We start from the raw sequence: 24,440 nt of genomic DNA on the forward strand, positions 1-24,440 counted from the left end.
GTCCTGGCTCTTCCAGGTGTGGAAAGCCCAGATGTTTGCAAGGAAGGGGGTGAAGTGGCTGCAGGTCCCTCCAGCCTCCTAGGCGATGTCTGTCTCACCCCTAGCATGCTGGTGGAGCTCTGACCTGCAGGCTACTATGGTGTGGCAGCGGCTGTTGCCTGGCTTCCCCAGCCTGCAGTGGCCTAGGGGGAAGCTGTGCCCACTCCTCACCCCACCATTTATAGCTGGGCGTGTGGACTGTGCACGCTGCTGCGTTTGTGCCACTGATTGACCAGGGGCTGTGAGCTGGAAGTGAAGTACAAGGGCAAACCATCGTCACCTCGGTGCCTGGGTGGGCACAGAGCCATCACTTCAGGGCCTGGCTACTGCCACCTCAGGGGCTGGGTGGGCTTAGAGCTGTCGCCTCAGGGCCTGGCCATCGCTCCTTCAGGGGCTGGGTGGGCACAGAGCCATCACCTCGGGCGTGAGGGCACGCAGCCATTTCCCCGGGGGGGCTTTGGGTCCCCACGCGTGGGGCCCGGAGGGCGCTCGCAGCCCCGGCCGGCGAGGGTGGCTGTTACCGGGTGGTGACCCCAGACAGCCGCCGTCCCTCAGCGCTGGGCGGCAGCCGGGGAACTACATTTCCCAGCCCGCCCCGCGGCTGCGCTCCCGCGCCCCCCCCGCGAGCGCCGGGCAGAGGTAAACAAAGTGGTGCGCGGCGGCGGGCGCGGGGCGGGGCGGCCTGAGGGACCGGTCTTGCCGCGGGGCTGAGGGGCCGGCCGGGCGGGGGCCGAGCCCAGGCGGGGGCCGAGGGGGTTGGAGGAACCTGGCAGGGCCCCAAGTGTGGGTAAATCCGGGCCGGGACCGGGGGCGGGCCGCGGGCCGCAGCGAGGGTTGCAGGTGGGGGCAGCGCTCGGCCGGGCCTGGGTCAGGAGTCGCTGCCGCCTCGCTGCCCCGCCGGGGGGAGGATCCCGGTCCTTCCTCCGGCGTTTCCTCGCGCGTTCCCTTGCCGCCTCCGTGCGCCCACCCCTCGCCCTCCCAGGAGAGCCGCCCCCCCGGGACGAGGGGGCTGTCGGTGCGAGGAGGCCCGGGGGCTGGGGAGAGACGGCGATCCCTCGCTCCTCCCCCCCCGCAGCCGCCCCCGTTTCCAGCGGCGGAGCTGGGAGCGTGGGGACGGAGGGGGGGCCCGGGGCTGCGGAGTGCCCCGGCTGCCGGCCAGGGGGCCATGGAGCAGGTCCAGATGATCAACATCCAGCGGCTGCTGGAGGCGGCTGAGTATCTGGAGCGAAGGGAGAGAGGTAATGGGGGGAGGAAGGGTGCTGGAATAGCGGCCCTCCGTGGGGGGAGCTGGGCTGGGGTCAGAGGTCCCCGCGGAGGGGAGATGACCCTGGAGAAGGGGATCAGAGCGAGTCCTGGCAGGTGGGCTAGCGGTAAACCCCCGGCAGTGAGAGGTTTGGTGAGGGACAGGGCTGGTGGGGCCTCCTGGAGGCGGTGGCCGACGTGGAAGGTGTCTGCAGTGAGGGGGAGACTGAGGTGAATGCGATTTCTGGAAGGAAAAGTGGGCATCGGTGTGAAAGTTTCCCACTGGGCAAGAAGGATGGTGGCGGGTGGTTCTGGCTTTGCAGAGACCTCGATGGCACAGTGAAATACACCTGGTTTGCCTGGTTCAGATAGCTGGGGCAGGAGGTGAGAGATGAGGTGCTCTCTGGGCTGTCATGGTGGTTTTTTTGATATTTCCAGGTGTTTGAGTGGTGGTGGCCTTCTTCCAAGGCTGGCAGAGCCTTTTTACTCCCCTTCCTCTCTTTTCTCCACCTCCCAGTCCACTTCCCTCTGAATACACCCTCAGTCATTTCCCTGAGCTGTTGTGGTTAAGGGCCTCCCCAGCTAGGCTGACGAGTTAGTGGTTGGTGAGGCCTGCCTGCAGACTACTTCTTTTTTTCTTTTTTTTTCTTTTTTTTTTTAATAACCCCTTTTTTCTTAATGCCCTGCCTGTTGATTCTCATGCAGAGTGCGAACATGGCTATGCCTCGACCTTCCCCTCAGTTCCAGGTCCTGGACTACAAGACCCAAAGCCCACACGGAGGCTGAGCCGGGCAAGAAAACACAGCGGCAGTGGCAGCAATGCAAGTATTGCCAACAGGTATGATGCGGACAGGAAAGCGTGGGATGCAGGGCTGGCCGGGAGGATGAAGCTGGGGAAGAAAGCTGGAGGCAGAGGAGTGAAAATTACCCCGTGGGGAAAATGGGAAGAGCCAGCACAGGGGGATTCAGAGCTGGGACATAAAAGTACAGCGTCCATTCTGGATCCGTAGCCCTGAGAGCAGAAGGGACACAGGGGAGCTGTATCTGAAGTGACACTGCCAGCTGACTCTGTGCCAAGGCTCAGATGCTGCAGAGGGAAGGGGAATAGGGAGATCTGTTCATAGGGGTTAGGGAGGAGGTAGGCAATAGCTATTTCCATTGTATACAGCTGATGTCTTTGCAACCCAGAAGTCACTGCTTTTAAGGGACAGTGCACATGCAGCCTGGGTGCTTTGGGATTGTAATGACAGGCATGATTTGAAGCAAGGAAATGATGTTTTGAAACTGATCCCCTACAACAAATGGGAGAGAGGGAGATGACTGGCTGCTATGTACAACGTGTTAAAAATTCAGTTCAGAAAACGAAGCTGTCTTTCACTCTGCCTTCCAGGGCAGCGGGATTTCCCAGATTTCTGATTGCTTGGTAATTGTAGAACTTCATGGTTTTGACACCTATCTTACTATACAATGACATGTTTCTTGGTTTCTTAAATCTAGAAGAGACAACAGGATTAAACCTATCGCTTGGTGCTGTGGTAGAATCTGCTTCTCCCCTCTCATTCCTGTTTTTTTTGTTTTGTTTTTGTTGCCTTCTGTAGAATTGTTCAGACCTTGTTGAGACCTGGGATAGAAAAACTTCAGAAACATGAAGTATAACTTTGAAAAAGCAATGGCAATCTTGTTTTTACTGCACCAAGGCCTGTGCAATCCATAAAATGGTGGCAGGTGGCTCAGGTGATTAAAGCTTTCTTAAGGCCATTGGGAAGGACCTGTAAAGGCCTAAGGGAAAGGTGCCTTTGCTTGCAGTGATTCTGCTTCGGCAGCATTTGATAATAAAGGTTGTTTGAAGAGATGTTAGGACACCTTGCTGTGGGGAAGTTTTCTTCATCAGGATCAGCATATCCTGAGCTGTTTGTATGCTGCATATTTGTATTTGTTTCCCTCCTTCATCCAGCCTCTCCTGATTTCAGGGCAGTTATAGCCCTTTACTGTTTCCCATGAACCAAAGTCCCAAATACCAGTGACTTTGTGTTGGGAAGTGATGGCAAATGCTGAATTGTGATTTGTATTTTTCCCTCTAGGTTTCTCACATACTATTTTTCCATCCCACACCTCTTTCTCTCAAAGGCCTTTGTCATGGCAACCTGCCCTTCTCCAGAGGAGTGCTGGAAGCACATCCCCCTCAGGAGCTCCTTAACACCGAATCCAGCAGCCTGTAGGCTAGAGAGGGATGCAGAGCACTCCCTGTCCCTGGGGCCTAGGTGCTCAGCATGCCCTGCTGGCACAGAGCCCCCAGGCACAGCTCTCACGGGGCACCTTTCTGTGCTGAGACCAGCCTGCTGGGCCATTTAGCATGACAGGCTGAATATATTGATGTGAAGGGAATGGCAACAGAAGCAGAAAAGGTACTTTCTAGTCTCATTTAAAACCTTTGTTATACAAGGAATACTGAGGCCAAACTGAATCTTTAGAGTGAGTGTGTTAGCTAGTGCGTTGCCTCCCATGCTTGTTTTGGACTCAGGGAGTGACCAGTGTCAGGTTGGCTCCAGGCAGAGACCAGAGCAGGTCTTTTGGGGTGCTCAGACCTTACGTGCACGGTTGGAAATGGAAGTTTCTCTTAACACGAGTCATAGCAGCTTGTACTTGCTGTAGGAGATAGCAGGCCTTCCAGATGGCTGCAGTGCTGGGAAGTGACAACTGTGAAGTTCAGGGTGCCTCCAAATTCACTGCAGTGTGTTTTGTGTGATGCTGAGTATAGCATCAGCCTTGTTTAAGGAAGGCTCTGTATCATCCCTTCCTGTTAAAATCAAAGGAACAATTCAGTAAGTCCTGTCTAGTGGAGTTTGAATGGACTTTGAATTAAATATCAAACCCTTGATGAGGGGCAAAACTTACATTTCATGTGTGGACAAGAGATTTTCTTGGGTTGCTTTTGTTTCAAACTGTTTCATTAGTGTAGAGAAATTATGCATTTAGATCTTGAGCAGATCTTGTTTAAAAGCCTTTAAAATTGTCTCTCAAGCAACCCTGACAAAGCACAGTTTTGTTTATTTTTTTTTCTTTTACTCATATATTTTTAGAAATTGACAGGTGTGCCTTGTTGCTGGACCTTACTGGACCAAATAATCCATGATTCTGTGGTGCAGGGTATTTAAAGAGCCTAGATGCTCATTAATTTGTAGTTTAAATTCAGGCATTTCCCTTCAGCATTTGCAGCCCAGACATGACAGCTATTTATTCCTAACAGGCTCTGTGCTGTCATGGCACAGACACCCAGAAAGTTCTGAGGAACAGGCTGCCCAGCTCTGGGTGGCAATGGTGGAGCAAGTCTTATTCTTATAGAACTATGATGATCACCTAGTCCCAGCAAAATAATTTTTTTCTACCCAAAACAGGGGTGTGCAGATAAGAGGGAAAACATTGCTTCATTATTTCTAGTTTACATGATGTATTTTTAAAGAACAGTATTTTGGCTAAGGTTCTCTGTTCTTACGTCTGTCGCACTTGTGCAACCAACAGCATTAAGATTGCTGCAGAGGGTTCCCCTGTGCAATCCTCAGGGCGTTATCTGTGTGTATGTGTAGTGTTTCGCCTGGGTATTTTGAAGACCTAGTATTACAAGCTGTGAGTTAAAACCTGAATATATTTAAAAATATGTAGTCTTGCTTTAGTCAGGGATATTTAGGTACTGAAAATCACCCACCTGCAAAAATATGTGGAAAATCGTAGTCATTGTGACCTGGAGTTCATAATAAGCAAGTGAAACTTTTTTTTTTTTTAAAAAAATCTCATTTAACGCATAGCTAAAAGCAAAAACCCAAGCAAATCAATTAGCCAACCCGTATTAAATTAGAATTTAATTTTGCCTCTTCTTTTAATTCGCTCTTGACAAAAGTATCTTCTGGGTTTTGGACTGGGGTGAAAAATTAGTAGAGATTTATTGTAACATACAGTATCGTTTGTTTAATGTTCATTCCTTCTGAAGACATTTCTGGGACAGAAGCTGAGTTCTGAGAACTTACTAGAGAAGTGAAGTAGTCCATGCTGGTAGTACAGTTCCGTGGGTACGTTGTTGCATGTGATGTCACTGGAAACTGCTCTTACGGACTCTACATACGCAGTTCTAAATAGACCCAGTTATTTGAAAGGTTCATTATTGTTTATTAGGATTAGACTGGTTTGATATTTATATGTTTTGGAAATAATTGAGAAGACTTTTTAATCAATTTAAATTGTTGTGTCAGCAGGAAATAAAATGAACAACAGAGATGTTAAATGATCCCCCCCCCCCCCCCAATACAGTCAGTTTAATGAAGTTAAGATTTATAATGGAATCTGAAATGAGGTTGCAATATTAGATTGTCATTTGTGTTTTGTTTTTGTTTAGACTCTCAGGCATGTAGAAAAGCCTGTGATTTTTTGGTGTGATCCTGGGAATATGCCAGGCACCCTCCCGGTGGTGCTAGGAGCCCTCAGCTCTCCCGGGAGGCCTGTGTTGTTAAGGGCACTCAAAGAATCTATTGCTTAGTTCCATGGGGGAGGGTTTGATTTCTGTCCAGTTTCTTTTTCCTTTCATTTTCCTGTCTTCCCATTATCCTCCCTTGTGTCTGAGGCTGCTTCCCAAGGGCCTTTCAGACATCTACAGTCTGGTAGCAGGTTGCCTGCAGAGCTTGGAATCAGCAGCTGTAATGGGCATGGTAAGGCATTTTGGACATGGTATCTTGAAAATCTGGGTTTCTTTGCCCTTCTGGCTATTCTAGTGATGCAGCTCCTCATCTTCTCTGTTGCAGTGTCCTCTGCCCCATTTGAAACTTTTTTTTCCCCACTTCTAAACCCCATCCCATGGTTTGGTGCTGAATCTTCTCTGTAGCCCTCCATTCTCATAACCCTTGAAGTTGTTTCTTGAGGGTCGGGACGCGGACTGTGCTATTAAACCCTCCGGTACTCTCGGCTTTAAGCTTAATTTGCTCCCAGTGTCCCTGAGCAAGGATTAAGGGGGTGGGGTGGGGGGAACGACAGGTGGGTGTGCATTAGGTACCTCATGTGCTTTAAGTGATGGCTTCATGTGCCACAGGTTCACAGACACTGGTGCAGAAGCTGAAAGGATGTGGCATGCGTAGCTGCAAGTCAGCCTTGGCTGGCTGGTGCACAAGAAGGCCTGATTTACCAGAACAGCAGTGCTGTGCAGCTGTACTTCACTGTGCAGGGGAGGAGTAGGGGGGCTGGTGAACACTTGCTTAAGCACAGTTTTAAATATATCTTTTCTGTCAGAGGAAGTTCACTGTTCCCCCATTGTGCTGATAACAGTACCTGGCAATTTTCAGTCCTTTCTACGGCCTCTGGGGTTAGGACAGTGATGTAATTCTGATTTTATTGGGGAAGAGGAGGTGCAGGAGGTTGAATGCTTTGCCTATTTTCTGTCAGGAATTCCTGAAAGAGCAAATCACTGTGTCAGCCTGTGTTGGTCTACTTGTCTGCACAACGCCCTTACCCCTTTCTTCATGTCCCAGAGAGCTGGTCTCTGAGGCTGCTTGTTGACAGCTTTGCTGCTTCTTAGCCTCTCTCAGTTGTTACTTGTTTCTGGATGATACTTTGTTTGCTTGTGGGCTTTTTGTTTTGTTTTGTTTTGTTTTTTTCTGCTTGCTCTCACACTGGATCACACCTTACTCCACAGCTAGTGGGAGTTGAGTTTTGACTTGCTGTGTGTAGGTGGATTAGAATCTGGCCCTTGTGTATGTAATATGCTGGGGATAGAGACTGCTTTCTGTCTCAAGCCTTGTAGTGCCAGGGAGCTCTATTCATGGCTCAGGGCTTGGCTTTGCTTCATAGAGTACAAATCCACATGTGTAAAACAGAGAATGGATGAGATTTGCTGTGCCATGTTTTGATTTATGCCACGTTTTGATAATGTACAAACAGTGTGATTACTATCTGGAATCTTCATGCTGCTGCTGAGTTTTTGACTAGAAATAGTTGGAGAGGAGATCTTGCCTTCCACTACAGAGTATATACAGATATACTAGTTAATTTTTCAAGAGAGGAAAACTGGACAAGGCTGAGCTGTTAAAGATTGCTTCTTTGTTAGGGATGTTGAGAGGGACTGGTCAGCAGTAATGACTATAGTTAGATGTGAGCATGACTTCTCTTTGAGAAAGCATAATGACAATTGGAGTGTTAAACTGGGAAAATGGATTGCTGGTTCATGCATGAGAGGTATATCAGCCTGGGTTAAAATCCCACTATCTTCTATAGGTTTGTACTGGAATACAGTTGATCAGAGCAAGTTGACAGGTAGGGCTGTACTTAAATAACTGTTTGGCCTCAGCATATCCCATCTGCCCATTTGATGGAATTGGCCCCAATGCATTCTGCAAGTGTAGACAAGCAAGTTGCAGTGATGCTGGAATTTCTGAACCTGCTGGCACTAAGTTGTGCCTCTTCTTGTCTCTGCTGATCTATGTCGGAAGCTGATATCATGCCAATGATTTGGGCAAAAAAAGTATACCCCATGTAGGCGAGGTTTTGTATGCAGTGTCTTCTTGGTGATGCTTGGCTTTGCAGGACAACTGGCAGGTTACCAGGCAAGACACAGGCAGTGAGGGTGAACCTGGCAAATGGCATGAGAAGCATAAACCCGGCTCCCTGGGGAGGAATGAGGCCTCCAGAAGTGCTAGGACTGAGGTAGCAGTTTCCATGGGGGAACACACTGTGTTCCCCTTTGTCACCCTGTTTATTTTATAGCCCTCCAAGTGAAATGATCCTGCAGAACTGCAGTTCCTGCTTTCCTTTGTGTATTAGTAATACAGCCACGCATAGGGAGACCTGAGTGGCAGGGAGTCTGCAGAAACCCATGATTCTGGGCTGAATTTATACTTGGATGCCTTTGGGAAGTGTAAAATGCAATTTGTGGTCTCTTTAGACTGTCTGAGTTGTGCAGAGAGGCTTTTGTGTAAACCAGAAGCAGGCCCAGTTGTTGATGTTATCTGCAACTTAGCTATAATTCACTGCTGCAGCATCTGTCTGCTGTGAATTGTCACTCTCTGTGGCTGAAGGCTCATGATCCTTCTGTCCTCCTGGATTTGGAGGAAGCCTCTACAGGAGCATGCTGTTATGCAGCAGTGGGACTGTTAGTCAGGGCTTATGCTTTTCATGTTGCAGCACTCTGTCCAGGTAGAGCTGTACTGCAGCTGCCCCGGGCTGATTTACATCACTGATAGCAGCGTTGGCGCAGTGACAAGAAACTTCAGATTTTGATTCTTAAGTTGTTAGTCCCACCTTCTAGAGAGATTTGGTGCCCTGGGATGGTGGGGAGGATACTTGGGCCAGACCTGGTCATCTCTTCTTGGAATTCCCTCATTTTCTCTTCCCATCATATTCAGCGTACAGCCAGTTCTCTGGTTTAAGTAGTATTCCTCATCTGTCAGGTGTTTTGTTTTCTTTCACTTCTCACCACCTTTGTATCTTTTCTGTGTAATGCCTCATCCACAACATATGCAGTGATTTATCCTTCATGCTTTTGTTTAACCTGACCTGATCTTTTGCTTGACAGTGAATTGGTTGTCATCTGTAATGTTGTTTCCATCTGCTCCCCTGTTTGTAGGTAAGACTGACTTTTTCCTTTCTCGCTCCTGGCTGAGTTTTTAAATCCTTTTCTCTTTCTGACCCAAACAGACCAGTTCATCTCATGCTGGTGAGTTAATTGTCTTGCTTTTTGGAGCTCCTGCTGTTGATCATCTCCTGATCTCTTCTGACAAACTTCTGCCCAAATTCAAAGACTGGCTTCTGTTTGTTCTCCTCTTGAGAGTGTTGGCCTCTACTCCCTACCCGCTTTGAAACAACAAAGATAGGATTTGTTTTTGTTGACTTATTTTGGGCTCTCTTGATCAGAGGCTGTGGGTCTCTGGGGCTGTGCACTTGGCTGGCCTTTGCCTGGATCTCTTCTCTATGAGGCACTGTCTTGTTGATCAGCTCAGAGGGAACAGGCCTGCTTTTTCCATTGTGCTGGATATATTCCCATCTCATTTCTTTGCTCCCTACTGTACTTCCATTCTTTGATATGAAAGTGATTTCACTTCAGTTCTGTTGCTTTATGAATCCAGTTTGAAGTAGCCTAAATGATTTCCAACATCATCTTAATTACTTGTTTATACTTGGTTGCTTGCTTGTCACAGAGCAAGCATGTGGACTGAGAGCAGTTTTTTCCCCTCAGTTTTGATTAAAGTTCCTCTGCATAAAATAGTCGATTATTTTCTGAGCACTTCTCATTCATCTCTTTCCATCTGTTACACTGTCAAGAAGGGAGAAGTTACGGGAAAGGACAAATGACACTGGGATTGCAGTTGAAACTGTTACTCCAGTGGTCATTGCCCAGGTGCTTGGGCAGCTGTAAAGCAATGGATAAACATGGTGAGGTAACATGGCACTAGTTCAGGTTTGTCTTTAACAGTTAGGCTACAAACTGCAGCAGTTCGTGAACTGCTTCAGAAGTAGTTTGGCCATCTGGGAGCGGTGGGAGGTAGCCACCTCACTGCCTTCATGTTAGTTGCTACTGCTTGTGAGCCAGAAATGTACGAACAGAAGAAATCGGAGTTCTTCCATTTTTCACAGATCTCCCAGGTGCTAGATGAGTGTGTCCCTGTTCACAAAATAAAACCCAAGACAATTGGACATCTGGGTTCTTTTCCTGATGTTCTTTCAGCCCGTGTAAGTCTTTGTGCCTCAGTTTCCCTAATACAGTGTGTTGCTAACAGTAGTGTTAATGTATTTTCCTGCTTTCAAGTATATTTCCCCTCCCTTTATCTCCAGGCACAGTATTGCAGCAATATAGTTGTAACATGAGAGATAACTAACAAGTCTAAATAGAAGTGAAGAAAGTCTGGGCTGGCCCACAGCCATACAAATGCCATCAGTTTCTTTTTAAACAAAGTGGGTTTCAGTCAGGTGGTGTTTACTCAAAAAGCCTCATTTTCTCCAGTGCATATGAAGGCAGTTTCTTCAGGTCAGAAGATGTGTGTTGCAGAGAAGTACGTGTTCCCCAAGCAGACTGCTGCTCTGCAGATGACATTGCTAAGGCTATTTCTGGATATGACCATCTTCCTTGAAAGGGTAATGTTATGTGTGGGAAGAAGCATGGTATAGGGCAAAGGGCTGGCATGCTGAGCCCTTGGATCATTTCTTGAGTCTGCTGCCGAAAGGCTGCAAGATCTGGGCATGTCAGATGACCTACATGGGTCCTACCATCTGTACATTACATGGTTCTCACCATCTGTACATTGGGGTAATGTGCATGCTTTTCTAATCCTGTTTTCAGGAAGCAGAATCGGTGTTTTGGAGCTTGTGGCAGTTTTAAAGATGATGAGACTTAGGATCCTACGTTTTCTAGGCAGATTTGAAAATTGCCTTCTCTGGCTTTATTGTCTTCCTGTGAGTCACTGCAGTCTCTCTGCTGTGCAGGTACCAGCAACTATGATACTGGTTATTGGTGTGGCCTTGGAAGAGACCGAGTCCCTGACCATGCAGTGAGACTCATGGAGCATGCTGGAAGTCAGTGGGGCAGGGACTGCACAGAGCTTTCTGCAGTGTCAGGCGTTACCCTGCTCTGTCATATGCCTGAATATTCAACAGTGAAAATTCCATTAGCGGAGATATTAAGGTGATAGCAGGGGATGAATGAAGTTTGTGCCTCATTTTACTTAATTCATTTTGCTTCGAATGATCTGCTTATGATGCTCATGTAGGCAGGTTGTCCTTCCCAAGTAGCACTTGGGAGAGACCTGGGGAATATTGCATACCTGACATTAGTGTGAGGAAGTGTCTGTATTTTGCTGTCCTCATTCTGTGCCATGCTCTTCTCTGTTCATGGGGGAGCTTGGAGGGTGCCATGGTGAAGCTACCTGACATTTCTCCTCACCAGGTCATGGAAAACATGGTTTTGTCAATGCATTAAAAAAAAAAATAAAAAAATGTCAAGAATCTATCTACGAGAAGCTCAAACTCCCTTGCATCACAGATCATAGACAGGAATCTTGCCTTGGTTGAGGCAAATAATATACTCTTTCCTGACATGTGAGAATTTGCCTGAATTCAGCCAAATTCTAAATAATTATAGAAGATAGCAGCTGCTGCATGTCCGAGGGAGGTGGGCTAGGGTTTCTCTATTGAAGTGGCTAAGATACCTCCCAAAATGTACATACGTTGGCCTTTGTGTTTGATCTGTGTGGACGAGCACCTTCTGATGTGGTTAACTGTGGGCTGTGAAGGGAAGGAGGTGGTTTCTGAGGGACCTTTGCTCACTTGTCACAGAAGTAGAAGGCAGACGAATGGAGCAGTGAGTAGCATATTGGAGAACTCACTTCACTCCTAGCCCCTGTCAGCAGCCCTGTGTGCATTCAGCAAGTCGCTTTCAGCCTGGCTTGTCATAGGAGATCCCCAAATATCTATTCCTCATATTGTGATTATTTTTTTTTCCAAGAGATGAGCCTGGGATCTGAGCTGCAGAAGTGCTGATGATGCACAGGGTGCCAGTGGGAGTTGTGCTTTGAACATGTAAAGTGGCCCAGAAAACCAGGCCCTTGGGGGTCCTAACAGAGGCACTCAGAGGTACAAGAAGCTGCAACTCTTGATTTCCATGTTTCTTAGCTTCCAGTTTGGAAAGCAAGGATGCTTGACAATAAATGTGCTTGTGAACTGCCTAGCCACTGCTCTCTGTGAGCCTGTCGAAGAGCCTGTATGGAAACCACCAGCTCTGTATTCCGAGCAGGGCTTGGCTTGAGGCCACACGTTGAACAATGAGGAGAAAACAAAATATTGAATAGCTGCTTGTTCAGCAAACCCAGTTCCTCTTGGCCATGCAGGGCCCTGCGTGAGGGAGTATATGAGGTGGGGCAGTTTTCCCTTAGCGCTGGGGTCTAGGACCAGCCTCTATACGTAGGGTCTCAGGTGGTACAGGGGGAAGCCCACACCAGCACACTTGCTCCCAGCCTGTACGGTGGAGAGCAGAGCCAGCTGGGGACTTCTTTGCTATCCCCAGGTTGCAGTTCCTTCCCCACCTGAGGGGTATACCAGCTGCATCTATCAGATGAGTTTTATCAGTAAATTAATACTACTTTGCTCTTGGCTGCCGTTTTAGATTCTTCTCTGGCACCTCATACAGTGGTGTCTGAGAGTAGGGTTGGCCCACTTGGCAGACAGTGGGCAAGATATGAGGACTGGTTTAGGTTTGGGCTGTTGTTGGTTGGTTGTCTTTTTCCACTTTCCCACTTGCAGCTTACAATGATTATGTCATTTTTTCTGTCTTTCACCCAAGAATCATGTGGCACAAATGTCCTTGTTAGATGTCTTTCTGGGATGTCTGAGAAGAGCAACCCACTGAGACAAGCCTTATTCCTGGTGTTCAGGGAACCCAAGTTAAGTACCCTGCTCTGGCACAGGCTTTTTGTGTGATCTTGCGAAAATAATTTAGAATTTCTCTGTGTTGGTGTTGCCCCCTGCCCTGCATAAAAAGTCTTAGGGAAGAGTTAATTCCTAAAGTGTTGCAAACAGAAATAATGATTATGAGGAGCAGGTACGAAACTGAAAGGGGCTGTGTAAATGCTGTAGGTGGCTTTGAAGACGTCTACTTCTTCAGTGGATGTGTGCAGTGTATCTTTTAAAGTTGTTTTTGACTGAGTTTTGCAGGAGGCTTTCAGGATGCTGTGTAGAAACCCCCCAGGGGTAGGTAACTTTCTGCAGCTGTGAACTGCATGAAGGAGCTCTGTTCCCCTCATTAAAAAAAAAAAAAAAAAAAAAACCAAACAAAAAAACCCCAGACTACGGCCATTTCGTCTTTCCCAAAGATGAAACACAAACAGATGCCAGTATGGCTGTGTCCACTTCTCTGTTGAAGGTGGAGAATGTGAACTTTGGAAAAGGTCTGGATTATCCTGGGAAACCAGCTTTGGCCAGAGCCTTGGGAGGAATTGATACCATGTCCATCTAAGAACAACAGAAAAACTAGCCAGAGCTTGGGGCCAGGTTAATCTGTTGCATCTCTGTTGACATCAATGAGAAGGTAGAACAGTCTGTTCTGTCTCCCCACTTCAGTTCCTCATGGAGAAGCATTTATTCTGGATCTTGGGGCCAGACAGTGTAGGGGAGATCATGGAATAGTAATGACTACGATAACTTTTGTGTCTAGTATCACTTGGAAGGAAACCTTTTGTTAGATCAGCTGATATGCAAGGCTGAGGTGAGGCTCTTGTTAGACTTGAGGCTGGTACTTGCAAAGGGCATAGGAACAGCAGCAGAAGAGCTTCTGCTCCAGCTATGCAATCTCCTTTTCAGCTGCATCCTGCTCCTCACTGCAGGAGCTCTTGGCAATGTTGAGTACCATAAGCTGCTGTACTGCTATGGCCTCTGTGCAGCCCTCTGAAAGCCAGGCTCCTAGGCCTCCCAGAGACCAGGTGGGTTCACAACTCCTTTAGAAACTCAGCCCTTGAGCATCTCCATCTGGGCAGAAAGATTTGACTCTTGCATAGCTATCATTTGTCTTGCCATTGGGCTGAAAGCCTCATACGGTGCTACTGGTAGAGCTTCTCCATAGGCTTCCCAGACTATGGCTTGTGCAGTTGGTTTCATAGACTACTTAGGGTGTTGATCTACTGCTACTTGAAAACCTGGCAGAACACTGGGGCTCTTCAGCCAGTAAGTTTTGTTTTGTGGACAGAGGTGGATTTAAAATTGAAAAAAGCTTCCTTTTCATTTGTTTTGTTTTGTGGGTCGTCTCTTTCCAATGGGAGTGATTCCTGAGGAAGAACTTGCATAAAAGAGCAAGCAGTAATGTAGTTCACTGGTTCCAGGAGCGTTGATTGATCTTGGCTTGGGGAATGGAAGAAGGCGTTTCCTGCAGGGGAATTTGGTGGCCAAGTGAATGGGTGTCAACAGAGCCGGAAGGTGGGAATGGTCTGTAAAATGAAGAAGAATGAGATTGTATGTGGTATCATAATGCTTAAGCAGCAGAGGGGGCTGAACCTGAGTCAAGTAAGACAGAAAGCAGTTGACTTGGGTCTGTGGCTGGATGTTCTCGCTGTTTTGCTATACTTGATACAGGTAACTGCGCATTAGTTTGCACAAGCTAATGGAATATTTCTTTTTTGAGTAATCTCTTGTTAAAGCAGAGTGGGGTGAGTGAATTTGAAGGAGAAATACTGGCTCTGTGTTTGCATCTAAGACATATATTGGAAGAAGTAATTTTTATTTCCCCTGTCCCCTTTACCTGGCAGTTTATGGCCAGCAGCATCACCTGACCCACCAGTATTTCTGTTGTGATGGAGATGGAGCTCTTGGCGTCCTGGGCTCCTCTGGAGTCAGGAACTGGTGCCAGATACAGACAGGAGGGTGACCAGCTACAAGGAGATGAGAGGCTCACTGGATCTAAATGCCATCTTGTATCACACAGGACAAGGACTCCGATTGCTGTGTTTTCCCAATAGAAAATAGTTACCTCACTAAACAGTCAAACCAAAATGCAGATATGCTGCAAATGCATTTGTTTGACTATTTATCAATATTAAATGTGTAAACCAGAAAGGTCAGTAGTGTTTAATGTCATGTGGCAACTTTGTGATTTTTAATTACAATAAAAAACCCAATGACAAATGAATTCAGTGCTCTTTAGAGCTTGTTCCTTCCTGATGCAGTTTGTTTTGTTGGCTTACCTGTGCTCAAGCAAAGTTTGGCTGCCTCTGCCATGGTAGGAGAGATTTTATTTAAACAAATGGGATGAAGTGACAAATTAGTTACAATGTCTCAGTCTCTGGGGGAATTTGGTGTAGCTTAATGCTTCAGCAACATCTTGTTACAGTGTTGGATGGCAAGGTTGCAGGGAGAAAAACAGTAACTGGCGCAAAAAGGTTGTTGCATCTGACCTTAAAGTGACTGACAATTGCTACTTCCCTGTTCCTTCCTATTTTGTATGCAGTTTCAGGTATCTGGGGTAAAGAGTGATAAACTTCAGTTTCTTCTTTTTCAGTTTTTTGTTGTTTAAAATCTTGATGGGGACTGCTCTGCTGTTTTTGTTGTTTGCTTGGCTCTTTTATGTTAAGCTTCTAAAAATTTCTTGATCTTTTCCCAAGCTGTTCTCAAAATGTAGTCAGCAGGCTCCTCCTCCTAAAATCTAAAAACCCAGATTTTAGGAGTAGTTATCAGTTTGGGTGTGTTACATTTATTGTTAAAGAACTGACTGCTATAGAAACCTTATTTTTTAAATGAGAACCCTGCAGATGGCTTGTGCTTGAGCTCCTTTTAAATTGCAGCTGAGGTTTTGAGCAGTGCTTGGGTTTTTGTTTTCTTTTCTGAACATGTCTATACCTGTGTGGCTGTCATTTCAGCTTTGCAGATGGGGACAAGGTCCTGCTTGCCCTGTCTGCCTGACAGTGGGGATGTGAGTTCCTCTGGTTTGTGGTCCGTGCTCAGCAGTAGTGTCCTGATTTCACTGGTCGACACAGGCTGTGACTATCAACAGCAGCAAAGCAACATCACACTGAATGCACCGATCCTTACTGTTGTAAAAGCAGAGTATTACAAGTAACCCTGAAATGTTCCCTTACTGCTGCAATAGTTACAGCTGTGGTGTTCATCCTGTACCCATAAAAAGCTGGTGATGGCGTACAAGGATGGAGCTTTGATTTCAGTCTGGTGATTCTCTCTAGGTTTTCACTTGATGATAAGACCAGCTCAGTTAAAGAGGTCCAGTTACATTTGTTTCTGTACCTGTTTAAAAGATTGTATTTTTTTTCCTGAATGTAGTATCAATAGAGGTTCCTGTACTTTTTTCCACTTCACTGACAGCATTGTCCTTGTTTAACTCCAAATAAATCTTAGTAACGTGTGCAACACAAAGACAAGGGGAGAAAATTAATCTCTAGATCAGGAGCTACAGAAAATGAAATGAATTATGAACAGAAGAGGGAGGGGATTTTTTCTGTATCTGTTGTCCAAGCAAAGGGAAACTGGCACAGAAAATGAGTTTGTGAATGGTGGTAGTGGTGCTCAAGTTTTGTTCCTATATTTAGATGAAAGCAAAAATAAAAACTTTTCCAAATATCCCCAGTAAGATTAAGAAAAGCATAGGTGGTAGGTAAGAGAAATAACATCCCACAGGATTCATTCAGCATTTCTGAGATTCTTTCCTTTGCCTTCAGCTTCGGGGGGGGGGGCAGCAGCATTGGGGTTTGTTTTTTTCCTTCCCACAGATATAGTTAAAAGTCACAGCGTAAATTTCCTGACTTGGTGAAAAGCCTGTGACCCCTCTCAGTTGTCTTGTTCATCAGAAGGCAGATAGGTAATAAAGAGTCTCCTGTGTGAGAGGAGTAGGGAGAACCTGCTGTTTTAATTTTGTGCACAGCAGTGGGCCAAACTTTGTTCTTTCATTGCTGGCCTTTATAATTGGCTCGATATAATATAGCAATTCAAGCCATTGCATATGTCTGGCTTTATAACTGCTAATGTCATAGCCAAGAAGAGTGCAAAGTCTCCTGCAGAAACATACAGTAAATAAGAACAATAAGTATGTTCCAAAGAACATACGGGCAGTAGCTTTAAAGGGCCTCAGCTCAGCCCTGTTGGGTTAATTTGCATCCAGGTTGCCTGGACAAATGGATTTTGTTGATTTAGACTCCATGGGGAATGTGGGTTTGATTTGGAGATTTTTCTGGACTACATGTTATGTTCATGTGTCTGATTCCTGGGAACCAGAATTAAGACATCCTCGCTTATCAGGAGGGAAGGATTTACTTTGGGAGTTTGCTCAGCTTTAGGAGTTTGGCCATAGTGTGTCTTGGCTGTAGAGTATCCCATATCCTCCTGCACAGGGTACCTTGCACAGACGTACGGTAACATTTTGTTTTTCCTCTGGCCACCCACAGCTCTCAGCCATGGCTAGCTAAGACTCATTTACCTTGTTTTTTGCAGACATCTGTGGTTTATTCGTCATCTTCAATGAGGTTCTAACACCTGTTAAGCGCTCCTCCTCCCTTTTTTTGGAGAAGCGTTTAATTATGACAGGGTTTCCCTTGGAGCACATCCTCCATTCAGTTCCCTAATTGTAGAATTCTCTGTGGGATTCTCCAGATGGGGGATAGAGGATAATCTTCTCAGAGCTCCGGAAGAAATGTGATGCCAAATTACAGAAAATAGATCCTTTTTATTAAGCTCTTGGGCTCCTTTTACTCTTATTTTAAGGTGACCTTCTGTTAAAGAGAAATGTTGGATAAATAGCTATCCTTTTTAAATAATCCTCAACAACCTTACCTGGGTTACTAATAACATCGTTAGACTAGAAATTCTGAAAGGATTTAAGCTTTTTTTGCCACTTGTGCTGTCATCACAGAGGCAAGGAGAATGAACTTGCCTGTTTCCCTTTTGTTTCTAGTTAGTCTCATTTTCAAGCTGCGAGCTCTGAATGAGGGAGTGCTGGCAGTGTGCTCGGTGTGGTGGGCAGGTATAAAGACAAAGCTCTCTCCTTTGTCAAGTGGTCACAGTGCCACTTTATGGGTCACTTGCTTTGCTGCAAGCTGGTGCTGTGGTGATGCTGTTTCAGTCCCTGAGGGTTTTCCGGCATCCTGGAAGTGCCACCAATGTTTGCAAACATGGCAGTACTGGCCATCCTGTTTTGTGCCCAAGTGCTAGGCATATCTGGTTCTACTAAGTCTGTTAAATCTAGCACATGACCGCTGAAAGGCTTCAGGGGTTGTCCTTACAGAGCCAGTTCTTCTGGAAGGTTCCTGTGGATTTGAGGTGCATAAATTAATACTCCATGAGCTCCTGTGTTAGCAGATGATACCAATATTTTTACAGGGTGAACGGAGAAACCAAAGCACAAAGAAACCTAACTGCAGTCCTGTAATGGGTTGGTAGCAGGGCCAGAAGTAGTCTGGAAATGGCTGACTCTGGTCTCTTGTAGTCATTGCCTCTCCTCGGGATTTTTTGTGTGTTGAAGTTTCTAGGAAACTTTTTCTGTAGCACTAGTAAGCGTACCAGCTTTGCACATAGCAGGTAAATAACGGAGGGGAGGAATTGCTATTCAGCAGGGAGGCTGAAGTTATAGCTATAGAGTTTAATGTATGGTGTTGGTCGTCTTTATGCTGTGATACACAGCTGGAGCTGTGTACAGCTTGCAGCAATTGAACTTTGGTGCTGAAAGGTCAAAGGTGGCTAATCCAAATTTTTGTTTATCTTCCAGGTCTACGCACAATGAACTAGAAAAGAACCGGTAAGTAGCTAATGAGCTGAATTCTAAGAAATGCAAGCCTAGTGAGTGTAATGTGCTTTAACCTTACACATGCAGGTGCCGTTTGATCAGCTTAGAGAGCTGTGAAAGACCACACTGCATCACGTAGTTCTATAAGTTCGGGGGGGGGGGGGGGGGGGGAAGACACAAAAAGATCTGGAAAAGAAGCTTTGTTTTTGGTTGGGTTTTTTTCTCTCTCTGAAAAGGCAAGAAGTGACCCAGTTTTGGACTAATCTGTATGCGGAGTAAATACTGTTCTTCTCCTGACACAGTGAAATCTGATTGGGGCACTTTCCATACATGAGGTTGCTACGGGATCAGGTTTCTTGGGCCCTGGGTAATACGTGTTACCATGATCCAAAGGGCAGAGCCCTGTGCTGTACACCCTCTCCCTCCCACCCCGCTGCTGGGCTCTGATAGTCTGCAGCACAGAAGAAAATGCCATTGTCTAGAGGCTCAGAGGTCTGGCTAGCAGCGCTCCTGTGGAGACTGTCTTCTAACCTGTTTTAGGATTGTGCCTGTTTATCCTTGAATCTGAAGTTTTAGCAAGCCTTGCAGTTTTGTTGCTTGGCTAGCTCTTCTATATGACTCAACCCTTTTGTAACAGGAGTTAAAGTAAGATAAATACCATTGAGACAGGGGAGCTAGTTCACACACAGATCAGATTATCACCTTCCATTCAGGATGCTGTAGTTAAGTTTATAATGAAAACCCTGACACAACCTTATCTTGGCTCTTCTGTGGGATTTTAGGGGGGCTGGGGTTGGTGGTGTCTGTGTATTTTGTAGCTGATGGAACAAAGGCAGTGCTCTGGCCAGCTACTCCTATGAAGAAACCCCCAGGATGGGAAAACTGAGTTTTCAAATCAAATAGTTTGATCACCTCCTCTTAGCAGCCATCATTTAACAAGGAAGGACTACAAGGATGGCCAAAGATACAAGGAGGCTTCAAGCCAAGTGTGTATTACCATTCAGGCAAGATCTTCCCATGTAGCTTCAAGGGAATCAGAGCAGAGTACCTCATGCATCACGTTGCCCCCAAGTTTCCCCCATACCTGCCTCCCCCTGGCAGCAGCAGTGCTGGGAAGCAGCTTTGCCTTTGCATGGTGTGGGTGTTTTCTTCGAGGCTGTGCTTTTACCTCCTGGTAGCTTTGAGGATCTACAGAGTTGTCATGGTCGTGTCTTTCTGGGGTGATGCAGGGACATTTTTTTTATTTGGGTTATGTTGCTCCCTGAGTCTCAACCTTTCCAGTCCCAGGTTGAGCTGTGTTGAAAAGTTTTGGCTCCTGGGTTTTCCAGTGCGCTCTACAGTTTTATTTACTGATGAGGGAAAGAAAATGCAGTGCTTGGGACTGATCCAGAACGGATGGTGCTTTTTTCTCCATGACAACAGTAAACCATCACTAATTTTCAATGTGCTTGTTTGCATATCTAATTGTTACTGCAAACACTGCTTGCCCTCAGTACAGCCTTAAAGCAGAGCTGTCTCCATCTTTCCCTGTACCAACTGGTCTTCTCACGTTGGCCAGGTTTGCATGGATATGTGACCATCTTTTTCTACCCTCAGGCTTGTGGAGCAGGCAGTAAAGTTTCAAACTCTCTGTGGGTGAGATCTCAGCAGCTAGCGTTACATACTTATTGTCCAGCTAAGGACTGGCAAGTATTGATGGGTTTAGGATATGCCTGATACTGGCTATTTGTGTGAGTCGAGGAAGCTTCTGCCCTGATTCCCTGTCTTTAACTGAGGGCAGTAATGCTACCTTGGGTGGGGATATCGTGAGGATTGACTAGCCCTTTGAGATATGTACACATTACTAGTGAGAGGAGCATTGCTACCTGTGCTTCCCCTTACGCCACCTTCTTCTCAATGTTGACAAGCCGTTTGCTTGCTACAGAATTTGTCTTTGCATTCCCAGTTGATGTGATAGCTCACTCATCCTCTCCTTCCATCTTATTTATTCTCCCTAGTCCCTACCTGCTCCAGATTGGAGACTCCTAACCATCAGCCTTCTCAGCAAGGTCTTTCCTCCAGGGCTTCCCATTCTGAGGCACTGTATTCCAGGTCTGAGTCTCAGACATGGTTTTACAAGCCCTTGGTTTTCATCCTTCTGGGAAGGGCACACACTGGATGACATTGGGTGGTCTGTACAGAAAAAAATGCTGTATCTGGGATCTTTGATAGGGAGCCTGCTGCTTCTGGTTTGGGATTGTTTGTGTCTTAATGCAGGTACTATGGCCTGATCAGCTATGCACATCTGCAGACCCAGCTAGACCCTGTAGTGACTATGCTAGGTTTGCAGTGTTTGTTACCGACGATTTGGACAGTGAGTTTCATACCAGAAGCATTTATTTTCAAACTCCACAGCAGTGTTTTCTGAGTGAAGGGGATTGCTTCCCAGTTAGATTTTCACCATGTTTTATTTGCTGTGTCGTTAAGGTTGTCGGTGTCTCCAGACTTAACTGTTGCAAAGATAAAAGCCGTGATACTAATAGCTTTGTGGCTGGCAGGTGCTCATTTTCCCTATTATTTGAGATTATTCCTTTTGAATCTCACTGTTATCTCCATTATTGACATACAGTATAATTTTCAAAATTGTCCACTATTAGGTCTCTGACTCTGGGTTTTCCGTTCTCGTCTGTGAACAGCAGCCGCCTTATGTTCAGTTAAATTTTGTTTTAACCCATTCAACAATTACACAGTTTCTTTCAAGCAGTAGCAAGAGAATACTAGAAAACCAAAATGTTCTTCTCCTCCTTTTTGAATATGCAATTTAACTTGAACTAAATATTGCGGAGCTGATGATGTTTCAAAGTATCAAGATTAAGAATCTTGTACCCCTTTGATGTAAAAAAGTAACTAAAAATACACTGAAAAAAATTAAAACAATGTTTTAAGCTCCACTCCTTTATTTAGTCTTGAAATATTTCATGAACACTCCAGTGGTTCTGCTAAGGAGCAGTTTGATTTGGTACCAAATATTAGCTGTAATATTTAAGTGACTTTCTGCTTTGATTTGTTTGGGTTTTTTTAATCTGAAAAGATTGCAGTGACATTTATATAAGGGGCTTTGTTTGATTTATAAAAGATTAAAGTTAATTTATAGTTATTATCTGTCACTAATCCTCATGTTGGAAAATTGTTTGTGTTTTTTATTTAATGGGTATGTGTTTCAGTTTATCTCTGCCCAGAATGAGTCATAGCTTGCATTTAAACAAGAAACCAGTATTCTGCTTCTCATCTGCTGCAAGGTGTAACTAAACCAGAACTTTTTAGTCTTTTAACACACCTACCAAAAAACTTAAGCAACACCCCATCATTTTTTAAAAGAAAACATGATAAAGTGACTGAAAAGTGGCTGAAAGATGAACTTTGCTAGCGTAATATTTTCCTCAAAAAAGGATAATAAATAAAATTCAGGCTGAAGTTAAGAGATGTGTGATATACGGATATCAGAATTAACTGTTGTCTGTGAACGTTTTGGACACATACCAGTTTTGGAAGGATGTTGTCAGTGTGGTATTAAGAGAAGGTACACAGCACTGAGATAACTTTCCTGCTGCTCTGTGAAGTGGCAGTTCTGTTAGGCCAATATGGTGGTGGTGTCTGTCAGAAAAGTTGTATCTCCTGATAGAACACGATAGATGTTTGTAAAGCTGTTGATGAGGTTAAAAAATATATGGTTTTCTGTATATCCTAGATTGATCCATTTGGTTTTGGTGATGATTGCATTGTAATACAGCAGAAGGAAGACAAAGCTGAATAAATGGGTAAAGAATGAGTTATTAGGGCAGATTTTTCTTATGGTAACAATAATTTAGTTCAAAGAATAGATAGACTCAAGGAGGGAAAGAGACCGTGGGAGGATCACTGAAATTAGAATTTTCTGAAGATCTCACAGAATTTGTGGCTCTGCAAAAAAAAAAATTGAAATGAAAATGGACGAAATCTAAAGGATACAAAACTCCTTCTAAACCAAGTTGCTAAAGAGTTGTGTTTAGTGTAAAAGCACAGAGTGGTGTAAGATCCTTTTTCTCTGATAACTTTTGAGATGATCAGAAGCAAAATGAAGAACAGATAGCAATGGTCAAGTACTGTGTTTTTCAGCCTTTCTGACTGTTACCAGGAATCGCCGTCTATCTCCTGTGATTCCCCACCCATTCTCTCTTTAACATGACTTTATTGCAATAGTGTTTCTCCAAAACAGTTTCTCATGAAGAGCTGTTATGCTAGGTTGCATATTTGAGGTAGCAGGTGAGATAAAGGAAAAACTCTACTGAACATTTAGGAGAAAACCATGACCTGGGTCAGCTTGCACTAAAACATGGGGCCTTTTGAGGCTCTGCAGCAATTGCACAGTTTGGTTCTGTTTCTTTAGAACAGAACTTTCTTTTGCAAAATGCAAGAGAAGAGGGAGGGGAAAGCAGTTAACAAAGGGCATTTAAATAGTGCAGACATGCTGTCTAGGCTGAGAAAGGTAGCGGGAAGGGAAATGAAGGTGTAGTGAATCCTTGCTACTCTGAATAGATCTGGATGATTGTGCTTTTTGTAGCGCTATGTGTACTTGCCAAGGCAATCTGGTCAGTGTTTGTCTTGAACCAACTAATCAATGTGGTGTTGAGTTCAGTGCTATTCATCAGGAGAGCTGGAACAAGAAACTATTCCAGTAAATTTCATTTGGTCTTTGGAGTAGGCTTTGTTTTCATGTTAACTTCATGTAGCAAACATTGACAGTACATATTGTTTTCCTCATTAATAAAACTTGGAACCTGTGATGTTCCCTGCAGCAGTCAGTGTCCATGTATCTTTCTTTGACACATCCAAAGGTCAGAGCATGCACTGATCCAACTTGCTCCTTGTGGGAATTGTAGCTAAACACTCCTTGTCTCCATGGCCAGTACAGAAAAAGAGCTGGAGGTAGCTAGCTGTCTTCAGCTGTTGCTTGGATGACAGATGTCTCCATTTTCTGCTGGGTCTAACGATTTTCAGCAGGGCTGAAGCATGTTCCTCTGGTTTAGATCTGGATAACTTACTATGCTGCTGTGCCTGTTTTTGCTTAACGTGGAGAGAGTAAAGCCTGTAGTTTGTGCAGTAAAGCTCTCGGAGAGGTGTTCTTTCCGGATATGTTCAGGCTCAGTCATTGTCATTTAGTGTAAGTCTGCCTTTTGCTATATTGCACTTATTTCTTTGCATTGCTCTGGGAACTTGCCAGTCAGATGCCATAAAACTGGGATTGGTCTCTGGCTGACACCACCACACTTGTTCATGCGAAGTGCCTCCTCGTGCAGAAGTAGCGTTTCGATTCACTTACAACTGAAAGTCTACAAAGGCTTTGTTTCACGTTGGCTGGGCAGCAGAACATTTTGAACTCTGAGTAAAGCTGCTGAAAAGGGACAGTTAGTCTCCATGCCAAAATTCAAAGGAAACAAAATGATCCTCACTTTGTTGGGAGTTCTTTAGTACTGCTTGTATTGGAATTGATAGTTTCAATATGATAGTTGGTTTTTTATTCAAACTGATACAGTGAAGAATGAATGCCTGCCTGCCTTCTTTTCTGCTCCCAGATCTCTGCACCTCCCTTATGAATCCAATAGCAGTTGGAGAAAGAAGAAGAAAAAGAACAATACTACTGTTTTGGATAAACTGTCACAAAGCAAAATGTTTTTGTCTCAACAATGTTGCACAATAAAATCACTGTTATAAGGCAGTTTTCAGAAACAGATACTTATCACAAAGCCCTTCTCAACTTAAGATGTGTTTTAGGGACGCTGTCTGATGTGTTTTTCTCCCATAGTGTAGAAAACTGTCAGTGCAGTCTGCTTGGCCCTGACATAATGATCTGATGCTAAGAATCCTTTCATCGTCTTGCCTCCCAGAAGGAAAACTTTAGAGGAAA

The 24,440-nt window shown here is 45.2% G+C and overlaps 1 protein-coding gene and 1 long non-coding RNA gene across 2 annotated transcripts in view; both read left to right on the top strand.

The window, feature by feature from the left end:
* Positions 1–824: 824 nt before the first annotated feature.
* MXI1 (MAX interactor 1, dimerization protein) overlaps positions 825–24,440 on the top strand; it is a 47,384-nt gene continuing 23,768 nt past the window's right edge. The window contains exons 1-3 of the mRNA XM_005239253.4: positions 825–1,277; positions 1,987–2,119; positions 18,500–18,529. Of these exons, the coding sequence (XP_005239310.2) occupies positions 1,205–1,277; positions 1,987–2,119; positions 18,500–18,529 (236 nt within the window). The 5' untranslated portion in view covers positions 825–1,204. The remainder of the gene's footprint in view (positions 1,278–1,986; positions 2,120–18,499; positions 18,530–24,440) is intronic.
* LOC129783653 (uncharacterized) lies at positions 10,394–14,920 on the top strand. Its single transcript, XR_008745421.1, has 2 exons — positions 10,394–13,721; positions 14,541–14,920. It is a non-coding gene; the product is annotated as an uncharacterized LOC129783653 (long non-coding RNA).

The sequence above is a fragment of the Falco peregrinus genome, chromosome 1 (assembly GCF_023634155.1).
Source record: "Falco peregrinus isolate bFalPer1 chromosome 1, bFalPer1.pri, whole genome shotgun sequence".
Taxonomy (NCBI): domain Eukaryota; kingdom Metazoa; phylum Chordata; class Aves; order Falconiformes; family Falconidae; genus Falco; species Falco peregrinus.